General features: G+C 48.0%; 1 protein-coding gene across 2 annotated transcripts in view; it reads left to right on the forward strand.

Moving 5' to 3' along the window:
* AHNAK (AHNAK nucleoprotein) overlaps nucleotides 1-20,699 on the forward strand; it is an 89,842-nt gene that overhangs the window by 31,572 nt on the left and 37,571 nt on the right. For both annotated transcript variants that reach the window (XM_031459458.2, XM_031459459.2), the window contains exon 5: nucleotides 14,982-15,081. In XM_031459458.2, the coding sequence (XP_031315318.1) occupies nucleotides 14,982-15,081 (100 nt within the window). The remainder of the gene's footprint in view (nucleotides 1-14,981; nucleotides 15,082-20,699) is intronic.

Genomic DNA, 20,699 nt, shown 5'->3' on the forward strand with positions numbered 1-20,699 from the left:
TGGGGAGCCTTCTAGAAACTGGCTCCTGATGTTGGTCATTGCTGGGCAGAGGGCAGTGACTTCTTAGACCAAAACGATCAGACCAAGCTCATCCCCCAAGCCCTTTCCCAGAACTGCCCTTTCTGCTGGCGGAGGCAGCCCTGTGGCTCTCCCATAACCCCTCGTGAGACCAGGGGTCACAGCTCCCATCCCCCCTCACCTTCTCCAGTACCAGCTGGCCTGCAGGTTTCTGTGCACCAGCAGTGGGATCTCCTGCCCAGTGTGGGCTCCACCTGCGCTTGCTTGGATTTCGGATGTGCCTGTACCAGTGTCGCCCATTCCCACCCCAGCCAGCAGCGCCTGTGTCCCTGGGGATGTTGGAGCTCAAGTATAGCTCATGGTTTTGGAAAGAGACAGGTAACAAGGGAGGCACTCGATACCCTGCGGCTTTGTTAAAGCTGCTTTTGTGAATGGGGCAAGAGATTCCTCGCCCATAAAATAGGGGTGGTATCCACAGGACCAGACACTGGGTTGTCTATTGTGCGAGGGCATCAAATTTATATGTGTAGCATTCATGTCACAGCTGTGTTTGTTAACTGAGAACACGAGGGTAGGCATGGAATCAGAGAGGGAGGTGTGAACCCCTCCACACACACACTGGCACACTCACATACACGAGGCTGCCTTCCGTCCTAAACAGGTCCGGTCACCCCCCAAGGGTACTGCTTTCAACTATGCTCAAAGCCCAGTTCTCAATCCTTCCTTCATTCTGAAGCTGACAAGTGGCAGGTGGCAGGTTGGGGGTGGGGGGACACAGTGTGCATGCTGCCTGAGATGTGTGGCCCTGGTGTCAGAGTAAGCGGGTAACAGTGGGGTACACTTGTATACACAGCCGGGGGATGTCCTCTGGGATGCTGGAAAGATGCCCCAGGCAGAACTACCCAGGTTGTCCAATAATGTAGCAATTATAATCTTTTTTCTTGGCTCGAGGAAAGATTGATGTATGCTAATGGTGGCCCTCAGAGTCTATTCATTCAACAAGTATTTTTTTTGAACATCATGTGTTTAGATACTGTCCCAGCCCCACTGGTCTCGGAATCCTCTGCTGACCTTCACAGACCAAATGATGTGGTAGATATGGGACACTGGTATGCTTTGAACACTGGAAATACACACGTGTAAGTGACACTCTAGGAGAGATGATGAGGATGGTGATGGTTCTTGGATTCTCAGGGCAAGATCTCATTGGCTGTCAGGGACTATCATGGGGCGGTGGGTAAGATGGATCAGGAACACAGCAATGGGCCATTCAAATGTGCAAAACTGCTCAGCCGCCCTCCTGCCCCATCAGGCCCAGGCTGATGGCCTGGGGGAGGCAGTGGCCACGGAACAGGAGCCCTCCCCACTGCAGTGACTGTAACCACAGAAGGGGCAGCAGGGAGGAGGTGCCAGGGGCTGGAGGAGCATGTGGTGGGCTCAGCCCAGGTGGCTTTCCTTTGCTTGTCCTGCCTGCCCACTCTGATTTCTCTGATTTCCTCCCTCCCCCTGTTCCTTCTGACACTTTCTTACCTGTCCTCTCCCAGTCCCTGATGGGGATGGTCCAAGTTATTCCCCAAAGTCTTGAAGGGCCCAGGTTCACAAGGTCGTACACTCTGAGGTTCCGGTTCCTGCAGTTGAGGGCAGCAGTGGCCTCAGGAGACCTGGCAGGGGTTGGGCTGGGCTCCTCAAGGTGCTTCATTGGAGTTTCAGCTCGGAGCCACGGCTGCGACTGCAGCTTGACATGCACCTGGCTTCAGGCAGCGTGGCTGTGCATGCGTGGGAAGTGATGTAGCATAAAGGACATTTGAAAAATTCAACACTTTTGAGATGCCTCCCCCCCTTGCTCACAAGAGGCAATAAATATTTTTCATCCACTCAAAATATTTCTCTATGTGTCAGGGTCCCTACAGGAGATGTGGTTGAAGACAGTGCACACTCAGAGACTCATGGGGGGACTATTGATGCAGTAGTGGGCAGGGGTCTAGAAGCCAAGGTGTGGTGAGACCCCCAGGGACAGTGGGAAGCTGGTGCTACTGCTGGGCCTGAAGGGGCCTGGGGAAGAGATGCTGTTCCTGGAATCCAGCCATGAAGGACCAGAGCATCTGCCAGAACCGCCCGCCCTGTGAAGCGGGAAGAAACACCCTGAACTTTCCTCCTGTGGGTGTCTTGCGCTGGAGGGCAAGTGAGCCCAGGTGTTGCTGGTGGAGGGCTCGGTCTCTTGGAGACACAGAGCAGGGCAAGGAAGCAGGGAGAAGGGGTCTGAGGGGGAGGGAGAGGTAGAGATTGAACAGGACAAGGTCCTAATCCTCTTGTTTTCCTGTTTGGCAAGTTTGACTTTCTATATATTGAGTTTTCTTAAAATAGCCACAGTTAATGATGTATCTAAGGTATGATCATAAAGTAATACGACAATTTTTGTTTTAAACAAACACACTCGGGAGGTGCTATGCTGATGTCTGTGAAAGTTCTGCTGTTAAGAATATTTTTGTCCCCTCTCTTTTGGAATTGCTCTCCACGTTTCCTGTACATTAAAAAACAAAACAAAACAATTTCCTTGGGGAAACACAGATCTTCCTCTCTTGAGGTTTGCAAATAACCAGAGGGCCTGGAAGATACTCCAGGGTTCCCAGGACAGAAGCCTGGGCTTGGGAGTCAGGGGGATTAGCCATGACCTTGGGCAAGTTAAGTTTCCTCTCTGAGCCTCAGTTTCCTCATTTGTAACATGAATAAGGCACTCATTCTTTAAGGCCCTTACTAGTTCCAACAGTCTATAGTCAGAAGCAAAGCTCGTTAATTAGGTGGATGGGGCTGTTTGGGGTCCAAAGCAAGGCGAGATTATATTGTAGGGCAACTAATTTTCCCATGTGGTTGGTAAATTGACTCCAACGTTCTGAGCAACAGCACTGCTGAAATACTGTCTCCAGGGTCCCCAAGCCAAAGCACAGCACCTCCAGGGCTTTGCCTGTTGCTGGCACATGAGCCTCATTGCTTCAGAACCCCATCACACAGCTCCCCAGCCTTGCGAGTTAGCTGTGATGTGAGAGTTGCCGCTAAGCGTGTAACTGACGCTCCATTTTCTTTTTCTTTTTAAAGTGTATTTGTTTTGACTTCAAACAAGAAGTTGGAAGGATGACACCGTGAATATCTATAGGCCTTTCACTTAAATTTACCAGTTTTACCTTGTTGTTTTAATATCACTCTATCTAGATGTTATAATGATCATTATATTTGCTGAATCATATGAGAGTGAACTGCAGACATCACGACCTTTTATCCCAAATCCTTCAGCATGTATGAACATTTTCCTACATAACCATCATGTGATAGTCAAATTCAGGAAACTTAACATGGTTACAATGTTATTATCTGACATATTGCCCATATTTAAATTTTACCAGTTGCCCCAGTAATATTGTTTCCTTACAGCGATATCTTTTTTCCCATTTAGGCTTCAACCATCCATGATCCCACGGGGTATTTAGTTGTCACAGCCTCTTTAGTTTCTTCAATCTGGAACAGTCCCTCTGCTTTCTGTTGTCATTCGTGACACAGATTTTTGAAGTGTATGGGGCCAGTTGTCTTGCAGAGATGTTCCTGAGCGTGGGTTTGTCTGAGGATGTTTCCTCGTACTTGGGTTCATGTTACTCATTCTGGGGCAGGAACCCTGAGAAGTGGTGTAGGGGTCACTGATCAGGATCCTCATGACTTGGACCCCTTGGTTAAGGAGGAGATTGCCAAGTCTCTCAGTTGTAACAGGGCCATGTTTTTTTCCCCCTTTGGAATGAGCAAGTAAACCCGAGTTTTCAAGAAGTCCAAGTTTGGGCAAGTTTATTTCGCAAGCACACTGGAGGGGGCTGGTGACCTCCATGCCTCGGCCTTGGCACTGCTCTCCAGCTGGAGGTTTTGAAAATGGAGTTCTGGCTTCGAGCTTTGCAGCACAGAGCAGCTTTCTGTCTGTCCTCACGAGGATAAAGAATTCGGTGCATGGATGCTTGCCACCAGCCGGGAATGCCAAGTGCTGTTTACCAGCCTTGGAATCGCCCCGTGGCGTCAGGCATGTAATGCTTCCCGAGGCTGACCGCTCCCAGCAGAGGCGCTGCCATGGGCCGCGGCAGATGTGTGGGCAACATTCTGCTGAGGAGGGTGGTTTCAGTTCCCTTTAAAAACCTCTGTTATTTTCCACTATGAGCTTGAGGCCTGGCCTTCATGGAAAAACGTCCCAGCAGGGGAGCCAAGGATTGGAAAGGGTTAAGAATGAAAAGACCCTCTCTCTGGACAGGGCCTGCTGGTCCATTTATTTTGTTAATTTGGGTCCTCTTGCTTCTTTTCTTGGGGAGCCTGGCCTTCTGGGGCACAGAGTACCCATCTCTGGAGGTCTCAGGCTGGCTTCTCAGCTCTGCCCTAGAGGAAGGCAGATGGAAAGGTGAGGTTCAGAGAAGTGAAGTAATCCGTCTCAACTCTTGGAGCTGGAAGAGCTGACTCCACCTAGGTCAATCCAAGTTCCTGATTTGAAAAAAACACTTTTTTAAAAAGCTTTTCTGTGATGCCATTGCTGCTTCCCTGAGGAAGTTGGGAATTTTTTTCTGAGGAGGTTTTAGGAAACGGAAGCTGTCTTTTGAAATTGGTAGGGCCTTGACCTTCTAAGAACATCCCTGATTAAAGTATTATTAAATGCTTATGTGCAAAATGCTTTTCCTCAAGGAGCCTACAGTCTAATAGCGGAATAACAACAACAACAACAACAACTATCAGTTCTGCCGTTTCCTAGCTGTGTGATCTTGGGCAAGTTATTGAACCTCTCTGTGCCGCAGATTCCTTATCTATAAAATAAGGATAATATGGTACCTCTCTCATAGCATTGTTGTGAGGATGTTAGTTCACACATATAATGTACTTGGCACATAGTCAATACTGTGTTAGCCATTTCTATTGATACCTACTTTGTGTTAGGCATTGTGTATGTATTGTACACACTTTATCTCTTTTGATTTCTACAACTCCATGAGGTGGGTATTATTTTTCTCACAGACATAGAAACTGAGGCTCAGAGAGGTTAAGCAATATATTCAGGGTCACACAGTAAGGCGCAGGAATTGGAGACCCTGGCAGCTTGGCGGGTTTCTGCTCCAGCCCGGAAAAGGATCTTACTCATTTGCCTTTTTAGGGGTTAGGGGTAGGTTCCAGGCCTCAAGTAAAGAGATCTCTTGGCCCAGGTTCAGCCTCCTCAGCTGCTACCAGCCCCTTTTGCCCACTCCCGAGGTTCTACTCTTCCAGGATGATGATAAACCAGGGAGAAATGGCATTCAAATTATTTGCATTATAATCAGCCCCACTTACTGTCCCCAACCAAAGTTCAGGCGGCCTGGAGGCCCCTTCTACCACCCCATCCAGTGGACGGGTTGCCCTCCAGCTGTGGGAATGTAGGCCAGTGGCTGTGGGGCTTCTCTCTAGGGGAGGGCCTAGGAATGGGAGGGGGCTCCAGGAAGGGGTTTTGGGCAGGACAGATTTGTTCTCAGCCTTGGAAGGCCTCCCTTCTTATCCCTTTGCTTTCTGGCCTCCTGGGCTCGAAGGCTGAGGCCTATTCAAGCCCAGCTTGAGAACTTGCAAGCCATCAGCTGGGTCAGCGAGGAGGACTTGCTCTGTCCCACCCACCCACCACCTGTGTCCCTCCCAAGGGGAAGGAGAAGGAACTGGGGCCTCCATCAGGCTGGACCACTGGCTCTTTACTCCAAGGATCATGGGGGCCTGAGGGAAAAAGGAAACAAAAAGCAATCTTTGGGTAAAAACAGAAGAGCGAGCCTGGGACAGGGCAGAGGGGGATGTGGCCTGGCCGGGGTGGGGGGCAGGGAGGGAGAGGCAGAGCTCCCTAGGAAGAGGGGAGCGGGAAGGGGTTAGGTTTGGAACGAACATCTGGGCACTTGACAGGGCCTGGAGAGGGAAGGAGAGGAGAGAGGACCTACGGGGAGCAGGGACAGCGCCAAAGGGCTTTGAGGAGACTTTGGCCGGGCTCCCCATCTCTATTAAGTCCCCTCTGGCGCCCCAAATGAATTTACAACCTAAATAAAACAATGCTCGTGCAACCTCAAGCTTTCCCGCTCCAGCCAGAAATCAGGTGACACCCTTAAGGCCCTCATAGTGTAATCCTGGGCCGCCAGTGTCCAGGGAATAAGAGAGCCTCCCAAGAGACTCGCGGTCCCAGAGAAGTGGGAGGGAGCAAGGGAAGGAGGGGCTGGGGAGCGGAGTGGGTGCAGACAGGACAGTCTCTGGGGAGCGTCTGTTGCCACGCCCCGTCCGGCTGAACTGCCAATCACCAGGCCGCATCCAGGTTCGCGTGACTCGTTGCCAGGCAGATTTTTATTCATCTCGGGGCAGCTGTCAGCCGCTAGCCCCGTGGTGCCCGAGTTGGGCAGGGCGCCCGGCACAGCGGGGAGGAGGGGAACGAAGGCTCCGGGGTGGAATTCAGGGGCGGGTGTCGGGAAGTCGTTCCAAGCCCGGTTCAAACCTCCCAGGGAGGGCGTGGCCACAGGAGCTAGCCCCCTTTCCCTGGTGGTCCCTAAGCCCCAAGCCTTGCAGGGAGGGACACATACTTCTCCCTAAAGTCAATGGATAGCTTTGTGCTTGGAGTAACTGCTGTGCTGGAGAGGGCTAGGGCCCTGTATATTAATACTTTGGGATATTTACATTTAAAAAGAGAGCCCTGGAGCCTTGAGGGATGGGTCCCTTTTGGTGGTTATTTCAGGTCTTTGGACAGGCCAGCTCCTGGTGTTTTGGGACAGGAGAACCACTTAAAGCCTCACAAACAGCACGGGTAGGTGCCGGCCTTGCTCTCCCCTCCGGAGGCCTGACAGAGTGCCTTGGCTGTGGCCCGGCATTCGACCCTTGCCTGTCGTAGGGTCGCCCACTGCAGCCCAGGTGCGGGGAAAGGCTTTTGATAACCTCTGGCTTTCCAGCCAGTGCCCTGTGGCCTGGGTTTTGTGTCTTACCTGGTTGTGTGGTCTCCTCCAGGGCGCATGACCGCCTTCCCCACCTCGGTCCTCTGGTCTAGTGGCCAGGTGGTGGGGAGGGCTGGAATGGGAGCCTGCAGGAGAGAAAAATGACAGGGCGTTTTCTGCTTGGACGAGTGCAAGTTCGGTTCCCAACTTGAATTTCAAGTGGGCCCTTCAGGCAGATTAGGGAGGTCAAGTGAGAGAGTGGAGGCAGCCGGTGTGGATTGTCTGAATTCCTAGAAAATAAATTCTAGAAATGTAGCTACAGGAGAGAGGAGTGCCAGGTGGACACTCTCAGTTCTGTGCCTGGCTGGGTTTAGAGCTGATGGTCCAGGAGGCCTGGCAGGAGGGGGTGGCTTTTTGCTTTTCTCTATTTGAGTACCCTATATTTCAAAAATTACTTGTTTCTTGAATCATAGCTGAGACAAATGAATGTTTTTAGCTAAGTGCTTTAAAAATTATTATTGTTTTTAAAAACTGAGCTGTAGTTCTCTTATGGAGAATGAGTCTTTCTAAATACAGTTTTTGGTGATTGCCCTTTGTTGGAAATAATTATTGTCCCTAAAAATGGGAAATTACACATGACTATTTATCAAAAGGAAATAAACACCTTGGATTAACAGGGTTCTTGCTGCTGGATGGTGATTCCAGACCTTGCCAGCAACCCAGGGAATCTGCCTGCACCGTGCTAATGCTCGCTTTCGGTGGTTTTGATTTTTGAAGGGGAAACGGTTGGATTCCGTGTGTCCCTTGAAGCTTGCTTGCCCTGTTCTTGTTATGTAATTATGGAGAACCTTTGCTAGGGCTTTTCTGGGGGCAGAAATAAGCACAGGAAAAAACAGGGGGAGAGGGGCGTGTCTCCTGCTCCCTTTGCTCTGACTTGGATCGGCCCCTTGGTTGTTTGGTGATCATGGGCATTTGGTTAACACTAAGAGAGTAAAGAGTTGGCTCAGAATGCTTTATTGAGACAGCCTGAACAGCGTGTAGGTTCCCAGGGAAGAAAAGGTCTTGGAGGTGGCTCTGGGCACTGTGTCTCAGCCTTTGCGGCTCCACCCAAGGTCCCCCCAGGGAGTGCTTGCTCTGCGGCCTCAAACTGGCCTCTCCAGCCCCACCCAGCTATTTCATACCCTGCTCTCTCCTGCCCCCTGGCTTTCAACAGGCTTCTCTTCCTCAATTCTTTGGGTTTCAGCTTAAGGAACATTTCCTCCTGGAAGTCTTCTTCCCTGGCACGCAAGCACCACCCCACACCCCCCCCGACCCCGCCACGGTGTGTGCGCCCGTGTGCGCTGTACTTTTCCGTTCTCAGCACTCTTCATATTAGATCATCAGTGGCCGGTTGCTTGTGTGGCTGCCTCCCCCGTCAGGCTGTCGGCTCTGTGAGGGAGGGGGACGGTCAGCTTGTTCACCATCATGTTGTCAGCACAGTGCCAGGCACGTAGTGCACGGCACGCGGCAGAAACTCCATCAGCCCTCCTATCGCTAACTTATCACTTAATACACTTCCCCTTAGTGACACGTTCTCCTATTTTCCTTCTGTCCCTTACTGTGTATTTCCCTGATCTCTGAGGCATTAGCTCATACCCTGGGTAAAAACAAACACACAAAAGCAAATGAAACAAGAGAAACAAACACCAGAACTGATTCCCTAAGAAGTTATTAGGAACCTTGTGCAAATCAGTTGCTCTCCTTGAGCTCCTGATGAGTCTGACTTAACTTCAGGAAAGGAGGGAAATTCAGCAAACTTCAAAAGCCACACTTTTCCTGCATCCGGGCCTGCCTTGTTGGGGTGGAAAAAGGAGGTAAAGCCAAATCTTGGAGACTCTGAAGGTGAAGAGCTGATCTAAGAAATGTGAGGCAGTGGCTGCAGAAGGAATGCTGAGTGGGGAAGAGACCTGAGGGGGTTTGTTGGGAGATGAAGGTGGGTCGGGGGTGGGTTGGAGATGCCCCCCACCAGAATTATAGCAGAGATTTAATGGCCAAGAATTGAAGTTGAGGAAGGGGGTGGGGGAGAAAGCTGGGAGGGGGAGAAAGCTGGGACGTGGAGGAGGAGGGGGCTCCCCAAACCTGATCAGTTTGGTCCCAAACCAGTCACTTAAGTATGGAAAGTGTGACTTTTGATTATTCTGTTCCCAATTAATTATTTTGTTTTTATTAACTAAAAAAATGCACTTTTCAGATGCGATTCTGATGCCCTGTTTGACTAAGGGAGTAATGCAAAGAAAGCACCTTCGTTTGTCCTCCTCCAGCCCTTCCTTCTTAGTGAGATTTGTGAAACCCCAGCCAGGATGTGCAGAGTTGTGTTCGCCCCCGAAGCAAGGTGAGGCTGACCCTCGCTGTTGCAGCTCACTGCCCCCTCCACCCTGCTGGTCTCCCTTCTGAGCTGGACAGACAGTGACAGTGGCCCTGTTGCCCACGCAGACTGTTGCAGAATGAGACAAAGCCCTCGTGTATTTTGCTGGGAAGCACTTGGCTGTGAAATAGTGACATGTGAGCAGGGAAGCATGTGTGGTGTTCGAGCCCAGAGCACTCACAGGGCGTGTCCAACCCTCCTTTGGGGACAGCGAGGCTAGGGTGTGGCAAATGTGTTTATCTTTCTCAGGTTTGGACAAAGTCCTTCTAGAAAGCAGGTTTGGAGGCACTGAGATCAGAAATCTCCTGGGGAAGTGGGTATGGAATTGTGTGTTTGAAAGTGATGCCGTGGGTTTGAGCTATGTCTGTCTTCAGTTGCCAAGAGCCCCATGCAGGCTTGTGCAAATGGCAGCGGACCCAGGCCGATTCTCTGAGTTCAAAGTGGACCAGCAATGAAGTGGAGGTGGTTCTTTAGCTTATTTTCCAGTCTGTTCAACTGGGTGTGGCTGTTTCAAACCCACTTGGATCTTATAAATAACCAGAGCTCTGCAAAGCTGCTCCCGTCGCCTTGTGTGTCTTACTGTTTGGCTCTCTGAGGGACAGCACGTAGGTTTGGAAGAACAGGTTCAAACCTGACCCTGATCTTTAACAGAGCTGGTCTTCCCTAGCAAACATGACTCTCCAGGCCAATCAGATTACCTCCGCCTTCCAGCACCCGTGTGAACTGGCGTCACAGGGAAGCTGGCTGGGCCGGCTCAGGTGGGGCAGCCTGGGGCCTGTGAGGTATGATTTGAAGGCCTCAGGAAAGGCCGCCCTAGCCTGAAACCTCTCCCCTACTTGCTTGTCAAGGATGTCTGCAATTTCACTATTACTGAGTAATTCCTTTGTGTGTACCACGGGCCCTCTCCTTGCCATCCTTCTGTAAATGCTACAGGGTGGTCTGGGATCCAGGATGCCCTTAACCCTCTCCCCTTAAACTGTATGTTTAATCTCTTAAGTAAACCACAAACTCAGTTCCACTTCTTCCAGTTTTATTGAGATACAGTCGGTGTATAACATGGTATTAATTTTAGGTGTACAAAGTAATGCTTTGATCTCTGTTTATATTGCAGAATAATTCCTATGATAAGTTTAGTCTCAGTTCTGCTTTTTCATGATAAACCTCTCTCGAGTCGCTTCACCTACTTTATTCCCTATGCTGTTCAGCTTAGACAGGAAGTGAAGCAGAAGCCAGGTGGGCTGCTGTCTGGACGAGGAGCCAAGGGAGGGGCAGTGAGGATGCTGAGGGACCGGCAGCTCTCACCGGGCTTCCAGCACAGTAAAGGCTGCTGGGCTCTGCTCTGGCGCCAGATGGCACATGATAGGAGATGTTCTCCCTGCTTTTATTTTTATTAAATTTTTTTTGCGGGGGGGGGGACTTAGTTAGGTTTATTTATTTATTTATGTTTAAAGCAGGAAGTGGGGAGTGAACCCAGGACCTCGTGCATGCTCTACCACTGAGCTATACCCTCCCCACTTCTCCCCGTTTTTGGCCAAGGTGGAGCACTGCCAGCTCCTACATCCACTCCTTTCCCCTCTAATCTCACTCCCTTCCACTCACTTTCCTCTTACTGTCAGTCCCTCTGTCCCCTAACCCGCTGGCTCTTGGCCATCATTCTAAGTGGCCTCACTCAGGAAGGGGACTCTCTTTGGGTGGCCCCAAAGAGCCAGGAGCTCCTAAGCCAGACCGGAGCTCGGCTGCACCCTTCCCCACTTGGCTCCCAGTCCCTCCACGAGGCCTGGGGAGAGGCAAGGGAGCTGCCCGACTGCAGACACTCCAACTTGTGCAGCTAGGTGGAGCAGACGCAGCGAGGGCTTAGTGAGGGGCCAGCCAGATGCTTCGACCCTGCACTGAAACCTTAAACCATTCCCATCTCTTCCTCCTTCCCTGGTCCAGAAGAGATGGCGGGAGCCCACCTATGTCATCCTCTGGCCTCTGGGCATATTTTATCAATCCCTGCCTCTCTCCCAGAGACTCCCCCCACCCCAAAGGAGATGATGCCATAAACGCTCTGTAATATAAACTCCATGAAGTCAGATATTTTTAACGTTTCCCAGTCTAGAACAGTCTGGCTCATAGTCAGTGCTCAATCAGTATTTGTTGAATGAACCTCCTCTTGTTGAAGGAATCACAGCTGGTAAGATCCTTCCAAACCTGATAAACACATGATGGGGCAGGTAGACATTTTTAAAGCTAACATTTCTAAAGATTTAATTTTTAATTACACCATACAGCAATTCTTTTTTTAATAAACAATTCAAACAAGGAACGTTCTCTTTTTCCCAAGCCCAATTGTACACTCTAGAGTGCTCTGTGCCGCCATCATCATGGCATGCTCCCTGCACACTCTGCTCAAAGCTTTGGACATATCTGTATTGTAATCTAGTTGTTTATGTCTGTATAGTAACCCAGACATCTATAGTTTGGTGGGTTAAAAGCACACAAATAAGACCATACCATATTGTTTTGCAATTTGCTTTTTTTCCCTTAACAATGTGTTTTGGAGATGTTCCGTGTAGGTCAATACAGATCTGTTTCATTCTCCTTCACTGTTGTGAAATATCGCAGAGCCTAAATGAAGTGTCACATGTTGTACGTTGTTTCCTGTGTCTGCAAACATCACAGCACATGCCACTTTGAGCCCATGTACAAGGATTTCAATCGGACACTTAGTGATGGAAGTGCTGGGTGAAGGAGCACGGGCACTGAACATTTTACTAGCTGCTCCCAGTAGCCTTCGCCAAAGGCGGTATCTGTGTACATTCTGAGTGTGAAAACCCCTGGTTTCTCCATACCCTTATTTTTTTTTTTTCCTTCTCTTCCTAGGATTTTTTTCCTTGTCTTTTTTTTTTTTTTTAACTGAAGTGTAGTTAGTCAGTTTACAATACTGAGTCAACCTTATTGGTTTTTATTGAGCTCTTTTATTGTATTTTATTTTTTACCAATCTGTTGGTCAAAAAACCTGATCTCATTGTTAGAATAAAAATTTCAGGATTGGGGGAAGGTATAGTTCAGTGGTAGAGCACATGCTTAACATGCATGAGGTCCTGGGTTCAGTCCTCAGTATCTCCATTTAAAAAAATAAGTAAATAAATAACCTAATTACCTTCCTCCCCCACCTCAAAACAAACAAACAAAAATGTAATAAAAAAAAGTGAAAATGAAATTTTAAAAAATTTCAGTTCAATCTTCTTGGCCAGGAAATTGTGATTCACACGAGTTAACATAGTCACATATAGTAATAATACTATTTAACCGCTATGTGCTTTGTTACCTAGTAACTAGCCAGGGCTCTACCCTTTTGCATGGGAATATAGTTATGTATCAGTTTTCTCCACACTTTCACTGTGACTTGTAGATGTAAAACACCAGGTCTGGGGTCTTGGAGAGCCTCGGGGGAATGCCGCCCCTCCACCTTTCCCCTGTGTATCCTCTCTTCTCTGGAGTGGATCCAAAGAGTTCTTTGGCCACAGCCTGCCCTTCCTCCACATCCTTTCCTGCCACACAGTGGTCATGTCCTGGAATGACAACGCCAATTGTCCAGTCTCACCTAAAGGTGGGTTCTCCGCTCCCTGCCTCTGGGTTTCTCCTTTGATCAGCGCAGAACACATCAGCAGAAGGCGTTGGTTTTGTCCCTTGCTTGGCTTAGATGATATCACCTCATCTTCTGGTACATTAGAAGCTATACCACTGGCTGGATCCTGCCTTAATCTTTTCCAAGCTCATGCATCATCTAGTACAATGTTTTCCACAAAGAAGTAGATTTGAAAAGGAAAACTTTGGGCCTTTAATTTTTAACACTGTTTAATATTCTAACTCTTACTCTTCTTGGTCTCCATCTCTATATCATGTTCTTTCTTCTATTTTTCTGAACCTTTGTATTCAGGAAAACACCAAAATGATGGCTGTGGAAGGATTTTTATCCCTGAAATTTTTCTCTGGGCATGGCTCTCTGTTACTAAAATACATCTTAGAATCATTTAGTGCCTTAAAATTAATCTCCGGGGATTGAATTGGAATTGTTGCTTAGTACGGCTGGATTTAATAATGGCTTCCTCATGAAGTTTGCATTTTTAAAGGGAGTGTAGGATTTTAAGGCAGTGCAACTTTTTTTGATGGTTTCAGATTAATTTCCTATCTGTATCAGATTAATTTCATATTTGTGTCAAAAAAACTATTTGCTTGATGATTTGTTTCTTTTCTAAATTAAATTGGAACTGAATTTGTTTCCTACCTCTTTATCTAATCCCACTTTTATAGAATCTTTGTTTTGCTGGTTTAGTAACATTACTCTGTTATTTCTCAAGCACTTTAGTTTTGGCTACAAGTTATGCCAACAGGACACTGAGAGGCAATCTATATAATTAGCTAAGAACCATACTTCCTTCAGGATGACTTCTTATTTTGGATATTCTGGTAACTTAGCCTTGGACTTTTTTCTCTCTCATATTTTCTAGTATATGCTGTAAAACATGAGTGGATAGTTTAATGATTTTGAGCATGGTTTGTGAGCTGGATAGCCTGGGTTCTAATCTCCACTCTGCCACTTCCTAGCCATACAATCTTGGGCAAATTACTTAAGTTATCTGTGCCTCAATTTTCGTGTCATGTGCTGATAAAGAAATACAAGTGTCATTGGGTTGAAAGAATCTATTTTCCTTCCTTCTTTCCTTCCTTCCTTCCTCCCTCCTTCCCTCCCTCCCTTCCTTCCTTCCTTCCTTCGTCAGTCATCTATCCAAGCCACAGACATTTCCAGAGTGCCTGGGACACTGTGCTAGGCTCTACAAACAGGGATACAAGACAAATGATCCATGGCCCCAGCCCTTGGGAAAGTCTAATGAGGGATTTGCTTATTACTTATGGTGAGACTAGACCATTGGTAAGAAGAAAGCATGAATAAGAAAATTTACCAATTTGAAGTTGAAAATCCAGGCTTGTTCCATTCATCAACCTCTAAATTACTTTCTCGTGAGAAGGAGTAATTTCTTGGGATGATGGTCAACTTAAGCAAACACATGAAAAGAATAGCCTGTTAAAGCTATTGCTAGTAACCGTGTCCTCCACGAACTGGCTTCCATGTTGCTGCTGGACAGGACCCTGGCATTGGCCAGGGAATCCTGTGCCCAGGTGGGCTTTCCTTCCTAGTGGGACCTCTCCTCCAAGATGGTGATGGCTCCTGCATTGGAGATCTACCACATCCTTCTTTCTACATAGTCTTTGCTTGACGGCCTCTCGTTCCTGGGTGCTGAGTTGCACCTTAGCTCTTTTCTTCTACTGCTGCAAAATCCTTGCGGACAAGTACTGGGTCTGCTGAACTGGTGAACCTGAAATGGTGTTGTCCCCTTTGTATAAGGGTCACCGGACTTTCACAGAGGATGTCTTTCAGCTGGTGCCAGCTCCCATCTTAAGATCCTATTATCTCTTCTGCAGGCAGAGCTTCCTAGTGAGGGTGGACTGGACTGGGATGCAGTGGGGCGTAAAGGTGGGGCCTCTGGTTTTTCATATACCTATGGTAGGCATTTGAGGAATCTTAATTGATTAGATGATTTGCTGTGCGACCTGGTAACAATCCTTGTCCTTGTTGTTAGAACACACCACAGCCATCAGCCCTGGAATGCAGAGACCAGAATAAACCCGAGGAAGCCACCAGCCAAGCCCAGGCAGTGTCAGGCTCCACCCCAAACACAGGTGAGAGAAGGTGGTGGGACTGAAATAATGATAACCTTAATTGTAATGATGGTACCTCCATCCAGGCATGAGGTTCACCAGCACTTTTACAGATGATCACGCCTTCCTGGGCCAGAAGTCACACTCAGGAAGGAGCTGGTTCTGGATGCCAGAGGCCCAGCCTTTCCCTCTATAGGACCTAGAGATTCAAATCCTCTTTTTCTTGAGCTGTTTGAAAGGCCTACGGAAAATGCACTAAAGAAGAGTAACTGACTCTTTCCAAACGATTCTTCAGGGTTTCTTTGTACGGAGGGCTGTTAACATTTGTGGCATACATATGTGGGCCATTTCCATGCTTTTAGGACAGTATCTATGAAATTCAGAGTTCGGGGTGGGGCAGAGACCAGAGACTTAGAACTTCAGGGTTAGTATATCTACTTCTAATGAAGCTTCAACAGCATTTAGAAAAAAGTATTTTTGATCCTGTAAAGGAAATGCTTTTCCAGGCTTCCAGAGGGGAGACACCCACATGAAGGGGGAGATGAGAGGGAGAAGAAACAGGGCATGGGAGTCCTGGGCATAGGGAGCTCAGTTTGGGCCATAGACAGGTTTGGGGCGGGCAGGACCATTAAGCTGGATTTCAGACAGTTGCAAACATTTATAAATCAGGAGATTTCATAAAGAAAATTAAAAATGTGTTCAAGAGGAACAGTCCATCCTCTCTTAAAATGTTGAAATCGTCACCCAGCCTGTATTCCACGTGGCACCATCAGCTCCACTGGGGAGTTGGAGCTTCCTGTCCCTCCGCCCTGCAGACGCCCCCTCCTTCTGGGCGTTGGCCTTGGCTCCCAAGGTGAATCCCTCCAGGGGTTCTGTGTATCCCCTTCCTTAACCCCCATCTGTCACCCCTACTCTTCCGGGCACCCCACCTCTATCCTGGCATCTCCTTTTGGCAAGTAAATCTGTGCATGCCCCTCCCCCTTTAAAGGAACTCTCCTCCATCCCCTCCCCCATCTTGCTGTGGCATTGTCCCTGTAAAGCCAACCTGCTTGAAAGGGCCATCTGCTTTTTCCCTCACTTCTTCCTCCCGTCTCACTCATTCCAGTGCCCTACTCCCTCCCATGGGGCTTCCCTTGTCTCCACCCAGAGCTGTTCTCATCCATCCTTCATTCTGTCCAGGGCAGCCTCAGGGCGTTTGGTACTGTGCCCCCTCCCTCCTGGAGCACTACCCACCCCCCAACCTCTTTTTCATCTGCACGGTTAGGACCACTTGGCCCTCCCTTCCCAGGACCCTTATGGCCTCTTCTCTACCCACAAGCTCACAAATGGCAGAATTTCTCAAGGACCTGTCCTGGGCTCTTCATTTTTCTTACTCTGGACTCTTTGGGCAACCTCTCGGGGCCACTGATTCTCAAGCCTGCCTTCCAGAGCTGGGCCCTCCTCTGCCTCTCCTCCCCCTGCTAACCCGATCATCTCTGTAACCATCTGGTTGCCACATTAGTCACCCTCCTCCTTGGCATCCCTGACATCTTTGGTTGTCATTATTTACTGCCGTCACCTCCTAACTGGCCTGCCCCCCTTAGATCTTTTCCTCCACGGACGGACAGAGTAAGCTTTAAGGAGAGGCCAGTCTAAAATAAAAATCATATCGTGTTACTCCCCTGCTTAAAATTCTTCAGTGGCTCCTCTTGGCTTTCAGGATGAAGTTCACATCCTTGGCTTAGCATCCAAGGCTGCTGTGACCCACTTCATCTCAGCGCCCACGGCTTCCTGTGTGCACCTTTCACCCTAGGCATATCAAAGTGCTTGCAGTACCGAATTCAGGATGCTGGTCCCTGCATCTGTCCTCACAGTGTTCCTCCGCAATCCTTCTGCCCCCTGTTTCACTGGGCCTTTGAGTCACCACCCCAGGCTTACTGAGCCTCCAGGTATGGGCTCAGTGCCCCGTCTGTGTGCCCTCCCATGGTGCTGGGCACCCCTGTTTCAGCTCCCACAGTGCTGGGTTTCTGCTAGACTTCACATCCACTGGGGACTCGGAAAGGTCCCCAGCATGCCTGGCACATAAAATAGAGAGATGGTGGCATGAACTTCTGGCTGGCTTCACCGCACTCCCACGCCTGCATCCTCCTCTCTTGCCCTTTTGGGAGCAGATTCCAGCTTCGCACAGTGTTTGTTTCCAGCACAGTGCTTTTTTCTTGTACGATGTGTGTTGACATTTATTAAGTGTCTTTTGAGATTTAAAGATGATTGGGATTTGACCCCCTTCCCCCAAAGGGCTTTTTATTCTCTGGATACATAATATTTATATCTTCTATGAGCATTTATCAAGAGCCAACACGGAAGGAGGTAGGTTAAAGCAGTCAGGCACAGGGGTTCACATAAAGTCTGCAGAGCTAGAAGAACTGGCAGTGGCTTTTCATCTTCACGTGCTTTGGTTTAAACTGCAGGAGAAAGATTATAGCTATCTTGGCTGGGAACTCATCTCCCGGCCAGGTCACAGGTTTTTTCCCTGATCATGAACGTTTCTTTAGAAACCTGCTTGCATCTCTTACTTTCATGGGCTTTGAAGCTGGAATTTCATGTAAACATGACTTTGCCAGGAATGAACTCTTCCTGCCCCTGCCAGTGGCCTCCAGCTTTCTCTAAATCAACTTCTCAAGAGGATTCTGCCGTTTCCCTGAATAGTTAAAAACAGATCAGAGCTTGGGTTGGCTTTCTTACAGCAATGCTGTAAGCATATCAGCTGTTGTCATGAAGAGTCATTTGGGTGCAGAAGTGGAAAATCAGTGCATTTGATCAGAGAGCCATTGCTGGCTTTGGAGATAAGGCTGTGGGGCTTTTGAATTGAGTCATCTGTCTGGTCACACCATGCCTTCAATGCTCAAGAGGGTTTTGAAGGATGAAATGCTGGAAAGTTGAATCTGTAACGGTCGACCCCAGAGTCACGATGTTGCATGCCACGCTGTTTGGTGTTGAGCACTGTGTAGCCTAGTAGTTAAGAGTTCTACTCTGAAACTGGACTGCCTGGATTTGAATCTGGTTCCTGCTGCTCTAACCTGAGGCAAGTTCTAGTTTCCCCATTTGTGAAATCAGGATGATCAGAGTAATTCCCTTAGGTGGTGGTTGGGAGGATCAAGCCAGTGAGTAGCTGTGCGGTGCTTGGACACAGTTAGTGCTCAGTACTCTGAGTTCTTGTAATTAGGCCCTTTTATCAGCTTCACACGGGACTGTTAAGCGAGATGATGACTTTCTTTAGGTCACCAAAGCTGTCATCAGACCTGACCGCCGTTGCTGGTCCACAGCCTCCCCGCTCTTGATGTCTCAGTCCTCTCTGCTCACTTTGCTTCTCTGACCATCTTATTCCAGTCCTGTCTCTTTCATCCAGTCCTTTCTGCCTGGAATAGGCTTCAGTTTCACCTCTTTCCCACCCCCAGTGCTCTGCCTCTCCTGATGCTGAAGTCCTTTTGGTGGAATAGGTACCAATATTCTTCATTCACTGCTAACCACGGGGCAACTGTAGAATGATTTTTTTTAAAAATTTGAGTTTGTATTTATAAATGTCCAAAGCCTTATAGAGCCCTTGCCAGTGGACTAACCTGTGAGAGTGCCATCTATTTTTTAAAAATTGTAAAATATGCATAAGATTTACCGTTTTAGCCATTTTTAGGTGTACAGTTCAGTGGCATGAAGTACATTCATGTTGTTGTGCAAACATCACCACTCTTTGACCCCAGAACATTTTCACCGTCCCAAACAGAAGCTCTGTACCCATTAAACAATGACTCCCCCTCCCATCTCCATCCAGTTCCTGACAACCACAATTCTGTCTTCTGTCTCTATGGATTTAACTACTTTAGATCTCTCGTGCTGGTGGAATCATACATTGGTCCTTTGGCGGCTGGCTTACTTCACTTAGCATAATGTCTCCAAGGTCCATCCATGTTGTAGCCTGTGTCAGAATTTCCTTTCTTTTAAAGGCTGACTTGTATGTATTTTTTGTTTTTTTTTTTTTGGGTGGGGTGGAATTAGGTTTATTTATTTACTTATTTATTTTGATGGAGGTACTGGGGATTGAGCACAGGACCTTGTGCATGCTAAGCATATACTACCGCTGAGCCATACCCACCCCAATTGTATGTATATGCCATGTTGGGCTTATCCACTAATCTGTTGATGGACATTTGAGTTGTGTCCACTTTTTGGCTATTCCGAATAATGCTGCCATGAAATTGGTGTACATGTATCTGTGTGAGTCCTTGCTTACAATTCTTTGGGTGCATTGGATATATTGGGTATTCCCAGTGGTGGAGTGGCTGAAGCATGTGGTTGGCTTAGAAAAGGGTGACTTCATTAATCTAGAACAGAGCTTGAACACCTGGTGGGAAAATCCTCTCTTTACCTCCCTCCTCCTCAACCCTCCCCTGACCCCAGTCCCTCCCACAGACTTTAACTCCATGAATGTCAACTTTACCCTCAGGTTTTTCAGGCTAAAACTGGTGTCATCCCGGACTTCTCTCATTCTTTTACATCCTACGTTTAGAGGATAAGGAATTCCCATTTGCTCCATCTTCCATCTGCTGCCTGGTTCCAGGCCATCACACATCCCATCTGGAGTTTGGCAATTGTTTCCTAACTGATCTCCCTGTTTCAGGCTTGGTCTTGCTCTGGTCTCCTCTGAGCACAGAAATAGGCTCAACCCTTTAAAACCTTTAATAATGTCTTCATTCCTCACTCAGGACCTTCCATCATCTCACTTCCCATCTCACTTGAGGCAAAATTCAAGTGCTTGCAAATGTCTCTTGGCCCTCGTTGCCCTTCTGACCCCCACCTTCCCTCCCACAGGGAGTTCAGGCTACAAGTGTCCCCCTGCCCTTCCACCTCAGGGCTTTTGTGTTTGTGGAGAACTATGCCTGGAATGTTCTTCCCTTGAAAAACTCTTCTCCCTCCAATGTCACCTGTCCAGAGAGCCCTTCTCTGACACCTTAAGTAAAGTAATAAGCCCTCATTCTCCTGGCTCCAGGCACCCCGTGCCTTTTACCCACTTACTTACTGCTCTCTGACATGTATTCATTCCCTAATTTGTTCATTCCCTTCCTCCTCACTAGAATGTAAGCTTCATGATGTCAGGAGCTTTGTTTGGTTTCCTGTCTTATCCTCAGTGCCTTGAACAGTGCCAGGCATGTACTTGGTGCTTAGTATCTGTTGAATGAATGGATGGGTGGTGCTTTGAGGTCCCCACCCTAACAGCCCACGGATATTCCCAGTCTCTGACAGCTGTGTAAAAGTATCGAGGTCTCCCACTGCTCTCAGGCCCCAGTCTCATCCTTATTCAAAAAGATACATGCACCCCAAGGTTCATAGCAGCATTATTTACCTTTGCCAAGATACGGATGCAACCTTAGTGTCCATCAACAGATGAATGGATAAAGATGTGGTATGTATATATATATATATGTATGTATATATATATATATATATATATATATATATATATATATATATATACATACAATGGAATATTACTCAGCCATAAAAAGGATGAAATTTTGCCATTTGCAGCAACATAGATGGGATTGGAGGGCATTATGCAAAGTGAAATAAGTCAGACAAAGACAAACATTGGATGATATCACTTATAT

Source organism: Camelus dromedarius, chromosome 12 (assembly GCF_036321535.1).
Source record: "Camelus dromedarius isolate mCamDro1 chromosome 12, mCamDro1.pat, whole genome shotgun sequence".
NCBI classification, from domain to species: Eukaryota; Metazoa; Chordata; class Mammalia; order Artiodactyla; family Camelidae; genus Camelus; species Camelus dromedarius.